This window comes from Stigmatopora nigra, chromosome 1 (assembly GCF_051989575.1).
Source record: "Stigmatopora nigra isolate UIUO_SnigA chromosome 1, RoL_Snig_1.1, whole genome shotgun sequence".
Lineage (NCBI taxonomy): Eukaryota > Metazoa > Chordata > Actinopteri > Syngnathiformes > Syngnathidae > Stigmatopora > Stigmatopora nigra.
This window is the reverse complement of record NC_135508.1, coordinates 10456842-10479991: the sequence shown is the minus strand read 5'-3', so window position 1 is coordinate 10479991 and position 23150 is coordinate 10456842. Positions and strand designations below refer to the sequence as shown.

The following is a 23150-nucleotide window of genomic DNA, read 5'->3' as shown; positions in this document are numbered from 1 at the left end:
CTGAGCTCTCATTCACTCCTATAATCTTCTATCTCTAATCACAGGATTCCTTTGCTGGCTCTATCTTTTGTTCCGAAAGCATTCTAAGAGGCAGTCTTTGTGTTTTCAGAGAAATGTCGGTAACGCCGCAAGCTGTATCCGAATCAAAGACAATGTCATAAACTATTCGTAGGGGTGTCCTACATACAATGTCTACAGAATCTCTATCATAGTCACAACATTGTAAACAATCTCACACTTAAGGTGATGGAAACAAAAGATTTAGTGTTCGAATTTCATTATCAGCCTCAAGTGCCGTTTAGTATATGATCCAGGATTTCACACTTTCACAAAAGAAGAAGTGGAAATGGCCCAATTTAAAAATGTGGCTTACTCTGTTCAAATGCGCTACATTTGACACAGAGGTTGAGCGGTAATTGGTAAATTCCCAGAGGTCCATAGGGTTTACTAATCCTAATCAGCAGATTACATGAATTTGGCTCAGGAGATCCGTGCAGCCATTTTTAACACTGATCACTGTACTTGTATAGTGACGATAAAGGCCTTCCATTTTTTGAGTATTTATAAGTGAAAGGTGTTGACGTCTACCTCACTTGTCAGTGGATCTGGTTATCTATACGCTAGGTCACCAGTCTACTGTACATTGTCCAAAAACTCAACAGGCGTACATAGTAAATGTATGCCTTTCCCCCCCCACAAAATTGTCATTTGCACTGAAAGTGTCTTTAAGGAAAGACACTTGTAGCACCAGAACACCTATTATGCATATAAAATGTGCATTGTGTCTGTCACACTACAGTGGAGTCACATTTGCGTGAGAATGCATGGGTGATATCTATGAAAATAGGGCCCACGATCTCAATTTTTTTTTTTGGTCCTTTGAATAGAATTTCCTTAGTGACGTGGACCTGACAATCTGGTAAAAATGTGGGTAAAGTAGTTGGGAGCTATACTACTTTTGGCTACAGCTGGATGGCAAACATACTTCTTTTGAGTGCCCAGACTTTTTATGCAGGAAGCAAAGTAGTGGAGTTTGACATATGAAGGAAACTCCTACAAATCTTACCAGCCTGTGGTTGCTATGCTTCTTTCCTTGTCTGTGGTATGCTGGCAGCATTAGGCAGAAATGCTATGTGGCTGGACAAGATGGTCAGCTGGCACTGTGGTTGGCATGAAGCTGTTCTCTGCGGTGGCGGTGTCAGGGAATGGGACCCTTTGCAACGTCATACGAAATGGCAGTCTTTGTACTTCACTATAATAAAGCGGGCGGGTATGTTAAGTGGTAAGCCACAGTCTTGAGGCTCCTGTATGGGCAAGAACTTGCTATTAAAAGAGGATGTACATGCTGGACTTGATGCTTTGTGCTCTGCTGTTTTACTTCAGCTGTTTTTTTTATGTTTTTAATTTATTTTTACCCATGATTGACTTTACCCAACACCTCGACCGAGAGTTAATCCTCTTACTGGAGTTAACAGTCGTTTAGCACCCAGGTTTTAGGACCTTGAACATAACTGAATGTAGATACCAGTACAGGCCAGAGTGATGGGGGTGTGGGCAAAGAGGACAAAATGAAACTCGAGCCCACATTAAAGGACCTCCACCAGGTAGGAGATTAGGGGAGGTTCTCATTCTGTCAGTGTCTGCAGGGTTCTGTACTTCTGGAGCCCTATCTCACCTCCATCTGGAAAGAGAATCTGAGGGTAGTCTGATGGTCTGATAAGTGGCCATGCTGACTGACATAGTAACAGCCTCTCACCCCCATCTGAAAAAATAAATTTAGGGGATGCAGGCCTATCAACGTTGCTTTTTCATAAGGGCATTGAAGGAAAGTTTGAGGTATCAGCTTTGAAGTTTTGTATGCATAACTTCCTGCACAGACATGATCACATTGACTAAATTTCGTCTCACTACAGAAAGAAAATGATTATGACTTACAAAGATAAGAAAGACGCATGTGTTCAAAGGACTTTACACAAACAAATATGATTCACACTCCATAAAAGTTTGACATGGTACCTGTTTCACAAATGCGTGTGCGTGTTTGTGCGTGCATATCACAACAACAAAAAGACGACCTAGCTAATGTTCTTTTGGCACCCCTTAGCTTTTTCCGGATGTGGTAATAGCCCTGAGGCTCAATCTTCTGCTTGACTTTTTCTCAAGATGGCACCCAAGCCATCGACTCTACATTTTTGACTTCTAAACCAACGAGCAGCGTCCCCACTCTCTGCCCTTCACACTTACAATTTCTCCATCTGTTCTTTATTGACCACAGTTCAAGTCTCTCTCTCAAATGATTTGCCCCTATCAGCTAGGGAAACCTAGTGCCTTTGAAAGTCAGTAAAAATGTGAAATCCAAATTTAAAAATTAAACAAATAAAAGTTCATTCCAAAGTGCTGAAATAGTACAAGCAAATCTCAAACAACGTCGGAGTCTTTTTCACTTCTCATTACACCGTTTTTTTCCCTTTGATTTCTCATATTTTCCGATATCCTTTTTAAGCACCACTAATAAACACAAGTCACTTGATTTAAGCAAATGCACTAGTGGCTATAAACGGGATTGTTAGAGCTCGCTGTCAAGTGGACTGAGAGTGTTTGTTCTAGCGCAGCTGCAGCGTGATGCTTAATGCTAGGTAAGTCCGGTCTCAGGAAGAACCAATCATCTTGTTGGCTAGGTCTACTTGCTGCCCCCCGGGTCAGAAGGAGCCCCAGGACATTAGACACATTGGATACACACTAGGGAAAATAGCTTTCACAATGCTTGGTGGTCTGCTACTGATCTCTTGCTAATGCCATGCATCCAAGTGCCAATTGGGTCCAACACTAATGGAAAAGAAAAAAAGTACCATTGATAACTTAATCAATGTTTTTTCCCCATGTATTCCTTACTTGGTCACTATCCTTAAAGAAACATGCATCTCAGATCAAACAGTTTTTGTGTGCGTGCTGTGTGTGTGTTTGTGTGTGTGTGTGTGTGTGTGGGAGTGGGGTCGTATGTGCATGTGTGGTAAATTTTCCATGCTGTGGGATCCCACCACCCCCAGGCATGAATCTGGGGGCAATGAAAAAAAAATGAGGAAAAGTGACCATCAAAAGAAAAGTGTTAGGTGGGGAATGCCCACCTTTCCTGCCTCGGGGTTTCGTGCTGGGGTGTGTGTTTGTATGTGCGAGGGGGGGGGGGGGGGGCAGTCTATAGACTATTTACATACTATAGAGATTCCTCACATCCCATGAGGACATTTTAAAAGAGAGTTGAGGCAGTTTTGACAGAATGCTCTGAACGCTCAATTGCTTCTGCTGTGCAGTGTAACTGGATTGAATTGACTTACATCCTCTAAAAGCATTTTGAATATATGTACAAACTGTGGAATGCTTTGTGGTTCATGGAAAGGCTATGCAGTTACGCTAAAAATGGGAATGGAGTCTATTGCAAATAATCATGGAAAGTGACAACTTGGACTTAGTTTAGCGATAAAACATTAACTACCCCTAATAGCTTGGACAAAAAAATAGCAAACACAATAAACAGGCTCTGAGACAGTGGTCAACATTTGGTTTAGCTGTGGGATACATGCAACTCATTATGATGCACTGCTACTATAAGCTAGGCAAATACGCTTTGTTATGATGGGGAAGAATGATGTACAGTCCAGCTGGGATGATATTGTATGTAAACATGTCTTCACCCTGTTTATGAAAGTCTGAGCAGTGGAATATAAATGTTCCAGCTAGGTTAGGATCACTGCTTCCTTGAATAAAAACACATGATGTCCTGTTCCATACATCTAAACATCAAGGCAGCAAAATAGATTCCCATCGTTGCACTAAAATAAGTGGTGAAAATGTAGTGTCTAAAGTGCTTGCAGACTTCCAGTAACTGGAAAAGAATCACACAGTTCATTCTGTATGAAATGTTAGGTTGTGGGCCGGTGTGTGTGTATGTGTGCGTGCGTAAACTTCCATCCATTTGTCTTGGCAGCACTGGGAATAGTATCGGCTTAACATTGAAAGAATTCAGGCCTCCCGAGCAAGGTCATGTGCTGATGTTTAGTAGGAGCTTTCTCAGGTCACAGATTGTGACTTTCAACCATCACTCACATTACTCCACATCCTTGAGTAGGCCAGTTAAAATGGCACGACCCACATTTCTCCCCCAGTTTGCTGTAATGACAGATGACAGGCGTTTCAGTCGACTTACCTAGTTGAAGGAGAAGTCAAACAAAATAGCTGCAAGGAAACAAATGTCCTTTGCATATACACACTTTAGGTAGGGTCCTTTGGAATTTTAATGAGAATAAACTAAAACATAAAACACATTCTGTATTTTCAACATTGTGGACACAAATTTAAGGCAAAGAGGACTGCACGGTGAGAGCAGTTCATAAAGACTGAAGATGAGTGTGTTATTTTAAATCTTGCCTGACCTGACCATAATTCTATCAGACAATTTTGACATGAACCAGAATGGAGATAGTGAGCCAGTTATTGTTGCTCTACACCAATGACTGACCTCAAAAGTTAGCTTCAGGATGAATGGAAAACAATTTGGACAGGCACTACAAAATTTGGGAAAATCTTCCCAGAAGTGTAGAAGCTGCCACACTATAGATGTAACTGTGCGACCGGGGCTGCATTAATACTCAGACTAGACTGGAATAATAGACTTAATGACCCCCATGGGATTATTTCAGTGACGTCCGACCTACCTACCAAGCAGAACTCACACAGGCACAATGAAAACATATACTATAAAGTCAAACATGAACTGGCTTGCAGGGATTCAACAATGCAATACACTTAATCACTGTGTGAAAATAATTACTGCAAAGAATGTGAGAAATCGGAATAAAAAGGACAAATTCATACGCATTGCAACAACTTGTTGCTAGACTAGATATAATCAGTAACACATGCTCAAGGCTAAATATGTGCAGCGACTTACACTTGACAAAGATGGGTTAAAAAATGCAACATTTGAGCACGATGCCACAGTTGGGGCAACTAAGTGGTAAATGTACACAGCAGTGGTTAAGTAAACAGAGACTAGTCCCCTGAAGTGCATTGACCAAGAGTACCTGGAATTTGGCTTGGCATCAGTTATGCTCCATACTAAAAAGGAATGCCTCCACCAAAATTTAGAAAACACATTTTCCTAAACTGTTTTCATTGCAATGTGTATGTAAATACGTTCAATCTTTCTGGGCTAAATGAATGAGAACATATTTTCCTTTAATTTAATGAGTTGAATGCATAGAACCTGTCAAAAATAAAAGTAAATACATGGTTTACAAAAGACAGGTGCAGTGAAGATATACAGTATGGCTCTATAAAGCTGGTTGAATAAGGTACATTTTATTAACGTGTTGCAGACTTCCAGTCATTCTTGGCAGGATATATATAAATAAAGCCGACCAAGAACAGAGTGAACACTTTTAATGAACAGGTAGAGATATGATGGGGTCTTGTCGATCATCTACAGCAGATAAACATGGGCCAAAAAATGTCAGAGGGCCTCTTGACCAGGATACTCCCTGTTCTGTGTACTGAGTTCAGTGTGTAACATACAGTTCCAGCACATTCGAGTGAAGAAGCAGCAAATGACAAAGGCCCAAGCATGACTCAAGGAATAAGAGAGTCAGAGACAGAAACAAGAAGTGATGTTTAAAAAAAGAGGCGGTGTAATAACAGTGGTTAAGTCTTGCTCTTTCATTGGGTAAATCGGACCAGGCTATTTCACAGTGTAGGAATCTCCTGCCGCACAGATCAAAGACTGGCCCATAGACAGGGTATTAGACAGCACGAGGAACAGGTGACAGCTCTTCCACATATGGAGGCATTCACACAGACTTGCACACCCCAACACACCATTGCAACACCACACACATCTGGATGAACACACGCTGAGATCAGAAAAGCTTAGAGTGACAGCTTCTTTTGTGTCCCAAAGAGCCTGTGGGGGATGCCTTTTGGAGGAACTCTCATAAAACCGTACATCTATCATCTGGGCTTGAGGAACCACTTAAAAAGAGTCAATACAGGATGCGCACATACCACACACCAAATATGCAGTGGGTATGACAAAGTGCATTCAGACGTAACAAGTTTAAGCACGACAGGGACTGTGTGAGGTGAACATAGATGAAATTAAACACGAACAGCCGATACATATATATGCCAAGGAAATATGCGAAGAGAGGAGACCTATGATGTATAGATCTAATTTAGAGAGGGCCACGTACAGAAAGTGTGAACGTAAATCTCATCGTAAGCGTTGCATCACTTCCTCTAGCAGGGTAGAGATACTGTTTCTACTACATAAAAAGACACATGTGGTCAAAGAACAATCCAGGATGATTAAGGTTACTCAATAATTGTGTGCTGCGGAACTTGGGTAACAGCAGACATGGGAACAAATATTGTTATGAACAGAAGACCAGATATCTAGTGCAAACAAGGTGCTGTTCAGAGTGATTCAGTACATAACAGAAACCAGAGGACAGCTAAACATATACATTAAATCATTGGGCTGTGTAGCAAACTAGCAGCGGTGCCATAAGCCTGGAACAATATACAATACATGAGACAGCAACAGGGTCATGTAAAAAATTATACAAGTTGAAAATACAGTGTAAGAAAAGCATATTTGCTATGCACGATGCATTTAAAAATCAAGAAATGTCATGATGGAGAGGCAGTGAGTTTGTGTGACGCCAATCGAAGGGAGGCAGTCGATGAGCACAGAATTGGCCTTGAACCCAACTCTACCTTCAGAGTGATGTTATCACTCAACGTCACATAAGACTGGCATCGTAGTGGTTTTTCCACATGCCTACTAGCAGTGGCTTGCTTCATTTTAACCACAAAAATTACCACACCGTGCCGCGGTCGTGGCGAGCATTCGGCTTGAGCTCAAGGGGAGAACTTTTTGCCCATTTCTCTGTTTGTTGTTTTCCGTATGTCGGTGTCAAATCTTGGTTTTTGAGCCAAAATACCAAGAGAAAAAATCCCTGTGGAGTCGATTTTGCCACTTTGAATATTTGACCATAAAAAGATTCAACGTTGTGTACCATTCCAATACATAATAAATCTGTATGGTTTTAAATTTTAGAGCAATATAAATTAATCAGTCCCACCAAAAAACATAGCCATTAGTACCAATAGCTTTCGTTGTTTTCACAGAATATGAAAAGATTACACAGCAGCATAGTGAGCCAATTATGCTCTTCACTAAAACACGCCTGAAGCACCAACAGCTCCGTAATGATGATGGCTTAAACGTTTTCACCAATTCAGCTGTCCCAGCCATCTTACACGCACATAAACATACTTGGCTTGCAGACTAACGGAAACACACACACACACGCACATGACCGTACGCACACCCACACAAAAACACACGCACGCAGACAGGCACACTTGCACTGAGCCACAGAAGCTGACTGAGTCAAATTGAATCCTTGTGGTAAACGCATTGAACATCCATCCACCCACAAAGGGCCATTTGTGTCTGTGCACGTGTGTGTGCATCTTCTCAGTACGCCATCATGTCAAGGATTGCTTTATGTTGAAACTTTGAAACAGTTGCAGATGAACTACAAATTTTAGCCTTTCTCTTCCTCATCTTCCTGACATCCTTTTTTTCCACTACCACTCCAAACAGCCTCACCTCTGACCCAGTGCCAATTCGCTACTGTCATTATGCAATTAACACCAATTAAGTCATTTGGCCGTAAGAATGCATGTGTGTGTGTGTGTGTGTGTGTGCCTATATCCACGCACATACTCATATGTGTGCGCGAGTCTGAGGATGTGTGCACATGTGCATGATGGGGAAATTATAACAGCACAAGGGAGCCTTTTGGAAGCTGAGAGCATAGCACTGCACTGCAATCAACCAATCAGCCTTCAGATGGCTTTGACATGAAAAGAGAGCTCGGCCTCTTCTAACCCTGCGGGTCAGCCCCAATTTACTCTATTTACCCACTCAGGAATGACTCTCCGTGTGTGATGAAGGAGACAGAGGGAGGGAATTGGGCTGTGGAGGATTGGGTGCTGAAGAGCCTTGGGGTTGTTGGGCAGGTGAATTGTAGTGGGTAGGAGGGCGGTTTAAACTTGGGGTGGGATCGAGTTGAAAGAGAGAGAACGAGAGAGGGAGACACGGGGAAAGGCCTTCGGGTTGTGTTTGCAAAGCTAAAGGGCCAGCATTTGGACTCCATTTTCTGACAATGTACCCTTGAAGAGTGCCTCGCTGAACACACACACACATGCAAATCCACATAAAACACACACGTGCACAATATTTCCAAACCTCAGAGGACAAAATTGACAACATATTAAAGGCAAGAGTTTCACAACAAAAAAATGGGTTGGGAGTGTTTGGCAAATGTAAAAAACAAATGCTCAGACAAACTGAAGAATTGCCATTTGATTATGTTTAGAATACTGTGATTAAAATCCCCCGCAGCATCTATCTCCCACAAGTTCCATTGAAATGTGCATGTTGTAAGTATGCATTTTGTAAAGGAACATTTCTGGATTGTATGTTTGTTTGTTGTAGTTTAGTATTTTTGCAACCCACAGTATAGTCTTTTTGGGTGGCTATACACCTATAAATGTGGTTGTGAAAAACACCCATTTAAATGCAACACTTGTTTAATCTAAAACAAAAAAGACAATCTTATCTCATCTCTTTTTCTGAACCAATTTATGGTCACTAGGGTCATGAGGGGTGCTAGAGCCTATCCCAGCTCAGTTGCATTTGGCTATGTCACGTAGTATGCAGCAGGCCTTCAAGCCAATATGCTTTTGATACTGGATAAATATTCAGTTGCTTGCTAACTGATGCTGAAATCTTAGTCTGTGATTACAATTGGCTAAAAAGCAATTAAGGTCATTCCAATGTATCCGTGATTACTATGAGAAGGAAATCAATATTTGCGCAATTCTGATCTGAGAGCTCTACTTACTTAAAACAATTTAAACGTTTGCTTTCTCACAATACAAGTCAAATTTGTATTGATGGTGCATGTGAAAAAAAAAAAAAACCTCTGAATTGCTTTGTGCACCAAAAAACTCCCACCCACACCCCCACTGATCAACACCCCAGCTGTGAGGTCTGGTGCCAGGGCTGGGCAGCAGACCAGTCCGCTAAACAGGACCAGTCATCTCTTCATCACACCAAACAGCCTCCTGGCTACACAACAAGGGGAGGCATAAAAACTAAAAACAGACCGATACTTTAAGAGAGAGAGAAAAAAAGAGTCAGTATTTCCACAGCTTCAAGTCAATAGTATCACATATCTAAGGAGGGGCTGGTGAAATAGCCTATATCTTCTGTGTTTGTGTGTAATAGAAAAAACTGTCCTGCTTCAGGGGTTCAGAGTATGCACTTTAATCAGGACAAGATGACTCTGCCACAGGAAGTCTTCCAGCAAAGGACAGGAAGCAGCAACACGAGGACCACATCATTAGTCTCGCCCTTTACTCCAAAGTCCCACAGCCAATAAGAGTTCTGGACACCAAGAAAGGGTTTGTGACCTGTGGCTTATTTTCCGATATATCCCCCCCTAGGCTACAATTAATAGCTTATTTGTTTATTGAACTTAATGATTCCATGTTGTGTGTTAAACTGAGTCAGAATTGTGTACAGACCTTTCAGTTAAAAGTTTGAAATCCACGCAGATTTTAGGTGCCATGCCCTCACACAACATACACAAACAGCTTTCCAAAAAGCCAAACCAGCAGCCTGCCCACCACATTCTCACCGCCCTCTACTGTTCTGTGAGCCATCAAGGCAAAAGACGCTAATTTTTGTTGATGGCTTACAGGTGGCCAGCGCAAGGTGAACCACATTTACTGAGCTGGCCGACAGACACAAGCATACCAGCATACTTCTACATACACTGACAGTAAAACCAATCCGTTCTACAAACCCTAACATCAAAGACATAAACATACACCATATTAAAACATCCACAGTGAACCATATGCACTCTCATAAAGTTTGAAGAATTTCCAACTAAGGTCAAAGTCAATTCTAGGCCTGGTAATATACCAGACGGCGATAAACCCCTTTCATAAGTTTCAGTTTTTCTATGTTTTTTTTTTACAAAGCTAAATGAAAGTACTAGATTGCTTTTTGTAGGAAAATATGGCCTTTAACTATTAAGATAACAGCCTGCTTCCGCAGTGTATGACATAATTGTACTCATATACAGGAGGATTATGCACAATGAAGTATGTGCTTTGTATAGTATATATCCCACAATTATCAGATTACCTGCGTAATGTTGTCTGTCATCGAGACATGCTACATTTAATTTTGTGAGACAAGTACTAACACAATCCACCACAAAAACAATATTGAACTCAAAAGTCATGTTTAACATGTTTTAAATTTTCACTTTTGCTCCACATGCTTTATATGGTTCATTTAATGCTACTATGGCAAATGTTTGCAATTAATTGAGCACATCTTGTAAATGTTCATAGCCAGACAGAAAAGGTATGCTGTGTGTGTGCATGAGCTCTTTGATGTGGGACCCTTAGCTTTATTAAACACAACCTGAAAGAACTTTTTTTGGAATGTGCTGGTAGTAAATGTGCACAAAAACAGAGCGCCAATATAAATGACTTGACACTTAATGTCACAAGTGCAAAGTGAGAAGGTTAGAAGTGATCGTCCCTATCAAAAAAATAATCTGTCTGCAAAATTTAATAGAGATTTTCAAGTGACTGCCGCCAAGATATTGTATCCACAATAACATTAGCTTGTTTTGATTGATGAAGTTTGTTCAGCTCTTGTATATCAATTGCATGATCTTGTGAGGATTTGAAAGTGATCTGTACATAGTGCACTGAGTTGCTACAGTAGCATTGACGTTTTGCTTTTTTTATATTATGCATATGCAGTGAATAATTCCTTTGTACTATTTAAAAAAAATGCATAAAACCTTATGTTCTAAAAAGTATTTATTATAAAACAGGTTTTAGGATAATTAAGGAATTGAATAATCTGAAGAGAATACAGGCAGATGCCAGGAGAACATACGTAGAACCCGAGCTCAAAAAGCAAAGATTGTCACCCTTTAGCATCAAACATTTGACGAAAGGAAAGGATGCGGTAATCTAAAGTGAACAATAGCTAATTATCCGTTCTCATGGTTCAGTTTGCACCACAACAAACATGACCACAAGAAAAAAAACAAAGAGAGGGAAGGGATAATCCTTGTTGAGACGTGTAGGTAATTCTGGTAGGAGCTCGTCACACGCATTTATATAGGATTTACCTCAGTACTTTGATATACCTCCCTGTAATTGCCTGTGTACATTTTTGGACCAATGTTTCGTGTGCATGCGTGTGTGTAAATTCCCTTTGTTGTTCTATCTGTCAATCGAGTTTGTTACACTTAATCCTTAGGATGACACTCTCAATCCTATCTGTCAATCTAGGCCTTTGTAGCACGTTTCAGCCAAAGAACTTGGTTTACCACTAGTTCACTCTCTCTATTGACACACACACACAGACACACACACATACAAACACACCGACACACACACAAACACAGACACTCGCACACACATACGCCATATATATTAAAAGGCAAGGAAAAATATTTAGCTATTCATTATCATGTTGATGCCTGACGTTATTTTTCTAAACCTGTCCCTCTCAACCGTCATTCAAAGGGAATGCAAGCACTATCCACAAAACATCTTTTAGAAGTGTTTAATACAGTTTCTTCTTGGCGACAACAAAGGTTTGCTACTCTGTTTGATATTTTCCTTCTGACCATCTTCATGCTACTGTTACCCTTTAGATTATAATTAAACCGTTATTAGTAGGACAACAATGCAGAGGTTAGTCTGAAATGACGTGAGAAAAAAGTAAACATTGAAGCAGACATACTCGCAATCACCTGGGCACGGTTTGTTTCCTAGTTCAAAGAAACATGCTCAGCTGTGTACATGTGTAAAATGTAGGGCCATGCACACATGAACACAAACAAATTATAGCTAAGCCAGTTATTACCTAAGCAAACAGAGTAGTCCGAAAGGAATGCCTGCTGTGAAACAAACTAGTTCCAGACACAAGCTTTGCATTACGACAAGAGGAGGGGAAAAAAGGGTTGAAAAAAATGGAATATACAAACTCACAAAGGCTGTGAGACATAAATAATCACGTAAAAAAACAATCATTAGAAGGTTAAACACATGTTTAGCTCCTCACTTCATTTGCACTTTGAGCAGACAGTTAGTTCTCCAAGTCATTGTTTTTACTACTCAAACACATTTTTGGGAATGCCATAGATTATTAGCTCATTTATTTGAAATGTTTGATAAACTAACAATTTGTGGATTAATCATTAAAGTGACATATTTGTTTACAATGACATTTTAGTTTTAATTTCCTAAAAGAGGAGAGATTTCAGTGAATACATTTATGTATATATATACACATACATACACATATACACAATATATACACACACACTTTTGTTAAGGCATTTTGACAATCTGTCTATGAGAAACCTCTTAAAATTAGACTCAGGTGTAGTGAAATGCCGACAAAGCCATTCCCTACATTAGGTCTCTGGAATCTCACATAAACAAATTACAAAAATACTTTCTCTGTAAAAGAGTAGCTAAGCATTCCCTAACTGTGCAGTGAAACTTGAGTGGGGCCTTGTTTATATGTGTGACAGAATGTTTACATTGTCTTCCATTCCCATCCCATCAGAACGGGAGCACACCGGGCCTCTGACAGCTTCTACTACAATTTGGAAAAAATAAATATAATAAAAACTACTAGGCAATCACTGATTGCTGTGACAAAAAAATAGTATTAAGTTTGTTGTGTCATTTCTTTTGAAATGTATTTCGCATTTTTTTTCAAACAATATGCTTTGCAGTAAAAATAAGATGGGACTAAGTAGAAAACATTATTATATATTGATTTATATACTACCTTGTCTTATGTGGTAAATAAAGTTGTTAGTGCTGTATGATATAATGATATATAGATTAGTACATCTACTCGTGAGTGCCTCTATAGACAAGATTTTCAGTTTACAAAACACTTTCCTTTGCAAATGACCGCTTCGATATACGAAAGCGAGGTCCAAGTTACGACATCCCCCAAAATGTAAACACTTTTCCTGTATACGTTATTTTATTTTGAAATTGTCCTGCATCCTGCTTGACACTCCACCTGTTTTGTAAAAAAGTCAGCGTTGAAAAAATCTCTTTCTTACGATTAATGAAATATTAATAAATCCTGGTTCTAAGCTCCAACTGACTAGGGCCATTAGACACCATCCCAAAGCCTGATACCCACAATGAATGATGCTGTTCTAAAGTGAGTTTTGTGAGGAGGAGGTGGAAGACCACCCAGCAGTGAATTCAGTTTTGCTGCAGGGATGAAGCTTTGCAGCGGATGCACTCTGACAGGCAAGACCTCAGCCTGTTAGAACATTGAAGTAGAAAATGGGGCACAATGGTACCTATTGATAAGTGCTTTAAGATTTGAATCAGCCATACCCACCTCTGTCCACCTGAGATATAGATATAGGGCAAGATTGGAAGGTATCACATATCGCCATTTGTCATATTTATGCTCTTTAACTTTTGTACATAGCTTTTGGGGGATATTGTAGTATTGTGACTAGACTGCAACTTCATACTTTGTAGCAAGTGAAATCAGACAAAAATGAATGGAAGTCCAGGTTGCTCTTTTTATTAGAGTACAGTAGCCTAATCTGTGAGCACCTCTAACTATACTTTGGACTAAGATGACTATAGGTGATCCTGATGACTTTGCATTTTAATACTACAACGACAATTGAATAGCATCACTGACTTTTGTGGGAAAAGAGAAAGAAAATTCCCCTAAATTACCCTAAATCCTCAATTAATCAGTCGTCCTTAAGTCAATATAGTTTCTCTTTCAAACTTAAAGGAGAGGCTCCAACATCCTTGCGACCATTGTGTTTTTAAGCTACTCAGAAGATGAAAGAATAAAACAATTTAATAAGTAAGCCCATGAGACCGCCCAGAATTATATTCTTCTTTGGAAATTTAAAAAAATATTTCCCTCCCTACCTCATCCCACCATTTACACGCGCACACACACATACGCACACCAACACTGGCTTCCTTGTAGTGCCTCCACAGGTGTGAGGATCTCCTCAGGGGAGAGCTTTTGTGTGCTGCCATCTCCATAAGCTTACAAAATACATTTGTAATCCAGTCAGGATTTCTCTATCTTCCTCTCTTCCTTGAGATTTCTTACATACACACACGCAAACTCACCCCCCACACAATGAACAAAAAAGATCCAACCCTTTTTTAAGGACTACATTTCTGAATACAAGGCCACATGACATCTTCAGAGACCAGTAATGCAGTAATGTGAAGAACTGACTAACTTTTTTGTTTATTCTAGCATCTTACCAATCCTGCTAAATGTATTTTCTGTCTTCAATGCTTTAAAACACCCAATTACCTCATAAGCTTAAACAATAGAATCAAAGACATCTGTTTCCAAATCCAAATTAAGAGTCAGTGGTAGAATAAGCAGTGTCATTCATTTGTCAAGTCATTTTACAATTGTAATAAGAGACAATGATGAGCTTGATTATGAACATCTTTCAGGATGTGTTGACTAGTTTAGCACCCCTTCACACCAGTTTTGATAAATAAGAACGCTTGGCCTTGGGTCGAGCCAATCGGATTCAGGCTTGAGACAGGCAAAACTATTTCCTTGACATCAATTTACAGTGAGTGCATTCCAGAATATTAAACAGCACTGACAGTCACTTTTGTAATGAATGTGCTTCCTGGCCTCCTTAAACACACACACACATTCACCCGAGTGAAATACTTACAGATGTACATAATGTGGACACAAATAGAGCATTCAGTTGGGGAATAAAAATTAAAAAAAAACCAACATCAACAAAAACGAACAGCATGGACAAACATGCATTATCTTTTTGACTTGTTTTGGCTGGAACAACGTGAGGAATGCCCCAGAGCTTCTTTTCTCCCCATTCAGTACAAACAACTTCACGGTGTAATAAAAGACACAATTTTCCAAAGAACGTCTTCCCCCCATACTGCTTCATTTTGTGGCCCCAAGTTCTCCTCCAACCCCCTCCTTTAGTGTGCTCTCTGCCGAAAAGGGCATTCTTATTTCATTAAAGTTGGGGGTGTCTTAGAGGCCAAAAAGGTAAACAAAACCTCTGCAATCACTAAGCAAGATATATGCAACGGACAAGCCAATCAACATCCAGCGTTCTAACAAACGTTCACGTCTATACCTGAATTGCTCAAACCAACTTTGCCAAATACAATTTCCAAACTCAATTATGAAGAAAAAAAAAGTTCATTTCTTGGTTATGAATTGAGTGGAATACTAAAAAAATTAATGAAGTGCATATTTCTGGCGAAAGCATTAAGAATAACTTCAGCATAACCGTTCATTCAGCACATGTAAGACAGTCTACAAAATGTGTCCTTGCATATTACCAACAGGATCATACAACAAGAAGATTTCAGACAGTCAGAGGGGTCCTTGGGCCAATGCGTAGGAGAACATATCTGAACGGAGAAGAATGCAAAAATGTGTTGTTTTTGCAAACATCAATTGTCAGCAGTAACAAAAGCTTAGTTAGTTGATCATCATGTCAACTGGAACCGACGAAGGAACGTGACAGCCTGATATGGACATCGAAAAATGGCTGAATGGGTCATTACGACACCGCGTAAGATGAATCTTTGCGTTTGATAATTGACATTTGAAATGTCACGCCAATGAAGTTTATACATTTTCATTTGGCTTAGAAACAATACTGATCCAGCCCATATCAGTCCAAACCTGTTTTGTGCTTTTTCAATAACTCTCCAAACGAATATAATCGGGAGAAATTGCAATCTGTGAATGAGGTCTTCATCACTGCATTTTTATCTTCCAATCAGAGGAAATAAAGTTAATTTTAAGAGGGTAAAATTAACATGAGTTCCTGGGGCCACATTTGGGATTATGACGCTCAGGTCAGACCTTGATTTTCAACAAAGAGTATAAAGCGTGGAGTCACATTGGGAGTCAAGCAAGCATCAGTCAAAAAAAGCATTTTTGCTTGCAGTAAACACTTTGATGTTCACAGATCTCCGGCTATTCTTCTGTCTATTTGGCTATCTGTGCTGTCATCTCTGTTTGTTCATATTAGGGAGCGCTCACTCAGGGACAGGATATGGGGATTAGATCTGGCCTTATTGCGCTGTAGCTACACACCACTAAATAGCTCCCATCTGTTCTTCCATAAAGGGTGGTTAACTCACGTTAGCTGTGCTCGCATTGCACACTGCCAGAACAACTGCAGTGGATAGATGAACTCCACTGATATTGGTAGCCACAACACCACTCTGCGCTAAAGGCTAATGTGGCTGGCTTATTGTATTAGATTGGGATAAGAAGAACCAATACACATACGTTAATGCACGCATAGACACACCATGGGCATATCTGATTGAAAATAGCGTAGGAGCAGTCAAGACTCTGAGTCTTGGGTTTTTACCTTGAAGAAGGAAAAATATAAATATATGAATGTATGTATGTATGTATGTACATATATATATATATATATATATATATATATATATATATATATATATATATATATATATATATATATATATATATATATATATATATATATATATATATATATATATATATATATATATATATATATATATATATATATATATATATATATATATATATATATATATATATATATATATATATATATATATATATATATATGAATATATATGAATATATATGAATAAAGAATTGAGGTGGAAAGAACATGATGGAAAAACAAAGATGGAACAGTAGAATTGGAGTAGTGTGGTTGTTCATGACGGTGAATCTTGACACTGCTGTCTTCACAGCACACATGGACTACATTACAGACTATGCACACTGCTCCAATATTGTACACCGTGCATGGTAATGCTCATGTGCACTCACAGACACAAAACTAAACTTATCATGGCTCCACAGTGGAAAGACAAACCATTTGCTCCAATACACCAACATAACTGTAATCCTTAAAGCACAGTCATGGCAAAGTGCATAATGACTAAGTCACTGAGGCTAGAAATACAATCCGCTTGTGATGGTCCACCTGTGGATTATTGGGGGGAATTAATGAGATTCATTGGAAAGTATGAGCATACAATGCCGCCTGCTATTCACTTTACTTGCCACATAAAAACACAGGCACCCTTCTTTTTAGGGCCACTCAGCCCTGTATCTCTTCATCCATGTTTCCTTTGCGCCTGACTTTTTATTTTAAACACACATGTATTAACGCCAAGCAAATCATAGCACAGGCCTCTTTCATCACGTCTGTGTTGGAAGTCATGTTGTTGAGTCTATGGGGGGGTTGCTTTAATATAAAACTCCCACAACAGGAATTACACTTTATGACTACATTCTTCATTTTATGCTTTTTCAGCTTGCAGTCTTAAAAAACATCTTGACTATTCAGTCTTGTATTATAATTACCCCACACAAGAAACATAACAGGGTAGGGGACTATGGTAAAATTTTACTATATACGTAATTTAAATAAAAGGCTTGGGGAGACTGACTTGTCCATCTCTGGTTTGTGTCAATGTGTCGTTTTTATCGCCATTCGACCCTGGTAGACCCACATTAGACTGCTCGGTGCGTTTAGATCTAATAGTGCAAAGTCGACTATATACACCCATGCAGACAGTGAATGGAAAGCACTTTAAAGAACCAGCACATGTATTTTAACCATAAAGGTAGCAATAAAGCACTGGATGCCATTTAGTCACCGGAAATTCATAAGCAATGGGAAAGGCGCTGTTATATTGCTTTTGTCAGAGTTGGGTAATGGTGCTCGGTTTTTCTGGAAAGTGATTACACTCAAGCACAGGTACTCACAACGTTCCAATGATGATGTCGAATCATGCCCAAATCCCTTCTTCATCTTCCTAAGACACAAAACAAGAAAGAAAGACCTCTGTCACTTTAGCATTTTGAAAGCGTATGTTCAATGTAATGCTGTCTAGCGGGCAGATCCCAAAAACGTGCAGAGTAGGCTGGTTGAACACTCTAAATTGCTCCTGGGTATGAGTGTGATGGTGAATGGTTGTCCATCTCCTTGTGCCCTGAGATTGGCTAACCACCGATTCAAGATGTCCCCCGCCTGGTGGCTGTAGTTAGCAGGGATAGTCTCCAGCACCCCTCAACGGCCCGTGTCAGGATAAGCATTACAGAAAATGAATGAATGAATGTTCAAAGCAAAAAGGGTAAAGAAAAATACAGACATTTTAAAAAGTCCCTTGTCCAAATTTTGACAACAGGTGAAGAATGCAGATTAAACACCCCTTCCAATATTTGGCTACTAATGTATATATAGTCTTTGCCTGTATAACTGTTGTCTTTAGTCATAAAACTGTAAACCAAACGTGGTTCTCTGCACATACCTCACACCTCTGTCCTCAATATTTTTCCCTGAATGTGTGCAAGTTGTTGCTATGGGTCACTTAAATTATCCCACCAATCTCAAATTTAAGACTACGCCCTTGTTCGTGACATTGTTTGTGACCTTGACCTTGGTAATCTCATTGGACCGCAACTTGGCATTGACTAAAATACTCTTTTGTATGCGACATGCTAGCTAGTCATGATACTAAGCGTTTGCATGCAGCAACTGGCTGTGACATATCCTTTAAACAGAAACAGACCCATAAATCCTCATTTTGCCAGGTAATACACACAGCCAGACACATACGCATAGAAAAACAATCACGAGTGTCAAGTGCAATTTCTCACAGATCTAAGGAAACCAATCTGTTAGGACCTACAAAAACAGCACATATCTAAAATAAAAGGTTGTCCAATTTTGATAAACACAATATGGATGTTTTCCACTTCATTTGGGCATTCTGCCAAATGTCTTGTACTGTAGCTGGCATTGCTAAATGAGAACAACATGGATACAAATACGACTGTCAAATTGCACATACTTCATGCTGAGCCACAAAGTTGGGGTACATCTCAGGAGGATAAAAGAACTTCCAGTACCTGTCTCATTCAATTATATTTAACTTATATCTTTAAAAAAATTCAGGGTATGATTGCAGTATACTGACTACTGACAGGACCTTTGGAGACAACCTTTTGCAGAGACATTTATTACTCACAACAAATGGGGGAGGCAGTTTTCACCATGATTTAGTTTATAGCAAATGTGTAAACAACAGGCCTAGATATACAGTAGACATATAATTCCTTAATGAACACATCAATAAATGTGTTTACGTCACAAAATAAACTGATGCTGGGAACAGGAATGAATCATAGGAAGAGAGAGAGGAGATCATATGAAAGAAAAACAGAGTGATTAATCATCGTTAGATGAAAGAGAAAAATAGAAAGAGGTGTGGAGTCGTTTGTTTGAAGGGAAAACAGTCCCAGTGAGGGGATTTCTGTGACATTCAGACTGTGTGACCTGACATACCCCATCAGCACTGTCTATATTGACATCCACACTAACTACATAACACACACAGACACACGCACACACACATAGACACACACACAAACACACACACAACTGTTACTCCTTGGGGGCTTTGTTGTAACCTTGGGGGGTGTTCAGAGAGCAGTTATAAGTAAAAGTCATGTAGTGATAGGCTGACCTCTGTCAAAACATGCTTTTGTTTTTAACATGTGTGCTTTAGAAAATAGGAAGTGCTCAATGATAACAACTTGCCTAAATGACAAGCTGTGTGACCCCGAGTTAGGAGTAGAGGACAATGACTACAAACACGATGACATTATCAAAGAAATATACAGTACCAAATGTCAGGACACTTTGCTTCCATCTATTTTGAATATTACAAATTGCCTACATTAAGTGAGGTTGAATAAATTAAGATCCTTTATGACTAAAGTAGAAATATCAATCAATACACTCCTAATTCCACAGGATTATTATGGTAGAAAAATTGTTCAATGGTGTATAATTAGTTATTCGTTTTTTTTAAACACTTTTTAAATTCTGCTAGGAATAAGAATAAGTGGTAACCAACAGCCAATGAACATTAAAACCTGATGACAAGACACAGAGCTGATTCCAAGTGACTTGTACTTTTTCAAAAGATACAGGATATAAACAAGTTTTCAATAGGGCATAACCAATTTTTAAGATCTATTGCCAAGATATCGTCAAGAATTGAAACAGGGTTATGTATTACATATATATGTAACACCCATTAACCTGGGTTTAAAAAAAACCCACAAAATGACACGTTCATACACTCTTGTAATTATTTAAATTACTAAGATTGGCAGGACGACCAACAAAACCACTAATAAGAGGCCTTTACGGCATGAGTGATTGAAATCAAGCCAAGTTCATAACAGTCTCGCTAAGAAAAGCAACAGACTGGATCATTTTGTCGTGTAAGCTACCATTAGCAGGTATTGTGCAGCCCGGATAAACAGCATAACTAAAAAAAATGCATCTTTAAAGATGTAAAAGCCCATCATATTTCCGTATAGGATATAAACCTGAGCCAGCCACTAATATGTGTTTGAGTAAATATTCAAACCGACCTGGTCCATAGGGCGTCTGTGGTTGGCATGGATGTGTCCTCTAGGGAGGCTTCGGTGATGTACATTTGCTGAGGGCAAGTGGTGGGAATGGTGGGGATTGTTTTGAGGGTAAATGCAATCTTCTTCATAGTTATCAGACATCATTTTCATTCTGCTCTGAGTCTGAAAAAAAACCAACAACAAAACAAAGGTTTATTAGAGAGCCGATGGCCTTTCTCACGGGGTAAAACATGTTGAAAGCCATCAGCGATGTTCAAAGCAGCAGTGCTGACACCATTTGACAGGTGATAAATTGGGTAAGTCAGAGTGTCTGATGGAAACGCCATAAGTCTGTCAAATATTATCCAATTCACGGAGCTCCACTTAAAAGAATAAGACAAATGGCAGTAAGAAAGGTTAGTAAGTGTTGCGTGATGCCTGAGGCTTCAGACGTTCTCACACTTGCATTTTAATTCCCTAGACTAAAGTTATGCTCAAATATCGGTCGTCCAAGATGCCCAAAAATGGCATTCCTTGTGTGTTTGCGTAAGAGTGTGTATGTAAAATAGGCTGTCATACTGCTAACATTTTTTTTCATAGAATAGCGATAACAGCCCACAAAAATGGACATTAGGCTGACTTGTGTGAGGCCAGCTGTCTAGAAGATAGACGTAAACCACGTTTCCACTGCGTGGACTGGTATGGTTTGCATAAGATGGTATAACATTTCTGTACCATACCCTAATATGCTGTGCATTTCAAACACCAAAGGTTTGATATTTGGGTATGATTTGATTCATCCATTACCATGTGACATTTGTTTACTCAGCTTGGCATGACGAGACCACACTATGTTATGGTCAGCATCAATAGAGACAAGATAGATACAGCCCGGGGAAACAGCCACTGAAATAAGCAGCAACGGCCTAATGATTGAGGAAATAAGAGGGAAGGATAACAAGAGAGGATGTGGTTCATATTAAAGAGCTGAGGTATTCAACTGGAAAGGGCTACTTAGATAAGGTAACAACCTTGACACTATGGTTAGAGGTAGGAGTGCTCAGACAGACACCAGAGCAGTTAAAGAGTACATTGAAATTGCCCAATTTCATAACCTCAGGCACTGACACTCCCAGGTGTGTCTAGGTGGAGCAACTGTTACATAGAAGACACCTGTCATTGAGATGGGGACAATTCCATACCAGGCACTTTACCGTTCTAAAGCACCCCTGCACCTCCAAAAACATTGAAGATCATGCAGTGTCTATCCTTGTTAAGATGGGAATGTAACTTTGCAAAGGCTGAACAATCCTACATTTTACATCTTTTTTTTTTTTTTACCGATCAGCTAAATGTAATCAGTTGAATGCAGTCTGCCACTGCTTGATTCAGCAGTCTGTGTGAGCATGCATTCTTGTCCAGCATTACACATTTACTTTCTGGTATGAATGAGTAAGATGTAGTGACCCAGCAAACTGATTGTATTACATGGATCCGTGCATATTGCACACCTCTGAAAACACAAAATGTATCTCTCACAGTCAAGAGGGGCATTTCTTGGGAATGAGTCTTAAGTCTCTTGAACCCAAAATGGGAACTACATTTATCATGTGATTTCCTGATGCTTGGCCATCTTTCACCATGCTGAAACCCATCCATCCAGCCAGCTTCATTCATTTCTCTGAGGTTGGGTCATGGGGGCATCAGCTTCAGTAAAGAAGTGTGAACTTCCCTTTCCACAAGCTGTTTTGTTCAGCTCTTCTGCGGAAACCCTGTGGTGTTCCCAGGCCAGTCAAGAGCATTTCCTGCGCTGTCCCCGGGTCCACCTCCCAGTGGAACATGGCTGAAACACCTCATCAGAGAAGCATCTAGAACGCAGCCGTATCATCTAGTTGTAGGTTTGGACATAGGTGAGAAACCATTCGGATGGGTATATTTGTTTTGAATTTCCTGACAAAGCCTAGAAATGAAACTTTTTGGAGTGTGTTAATGTCTTTGAACATCAAAGGCTATCTGGAAGTGTAAGAAAGCATGGTTGATCTTTGAACCTTACTCACACAGACTCTCGCACACACAAAGACACACTGAAAGTGGTTAATGGAGAGGTCAGACAGGGCGCTGCTATCTGTAAATCTATCTGCTTCGCCAGATCATTTTCTCCTCAGAGTCCGCAACTCCCATAATTCTTTGGCATTTCCTGGTGATTTTTTTTCTACTGGTGACTGTTGACAATATGAGGTGAGCAATCCTTTAAAGATCTCAGTGGGTCTGAAGACAGTAGATGAAAATGTGGGTCATGTTGGGAGAAATGATGAGAGATCAGGAAGGCAAAAAGCATTGTAAGCTGTACTTTCAGGAGTCACCCACTGTACTTCTAAAACTTTATTTAGCAATGTCTTATGGTTTTAGGGCCTTGTTGATAGGCGCTTAAAGCATTGCTTGGTAATATTAAGTCCTTAAATGTGATTTTTCAAAGGATGCATATGTATCCCTTATGTCACGT

General features: G+C 39.6%; 1 protein-coding gene across 8 annotated transcripts in view; it reads right to left on the bottom strand.

Moving 5' to 3' along the window:
* Positions 1-23150, bottom strand: part of LOC144201440 (ERC protein 2-like) — an 88049-nt gene that overhangs the window by 5007 nt on the left and 59892 nt on the right. For 4 of the 8 annotated variants that reach the window (XM_077724066.1, XM_077724126.1, XM_077724074.1 and 1 more), the window contains one exon: positions 20669-20830. In XM_077724066.1, coding sequence (XP_077580192.1) covers positions 20669-20830 — 162 coding nt within the window. The other 4 variants (XR_013327343.1, XM_077724118.1, XM_077724109.1 and 1 more) reach the window with 4 other exon arrangements.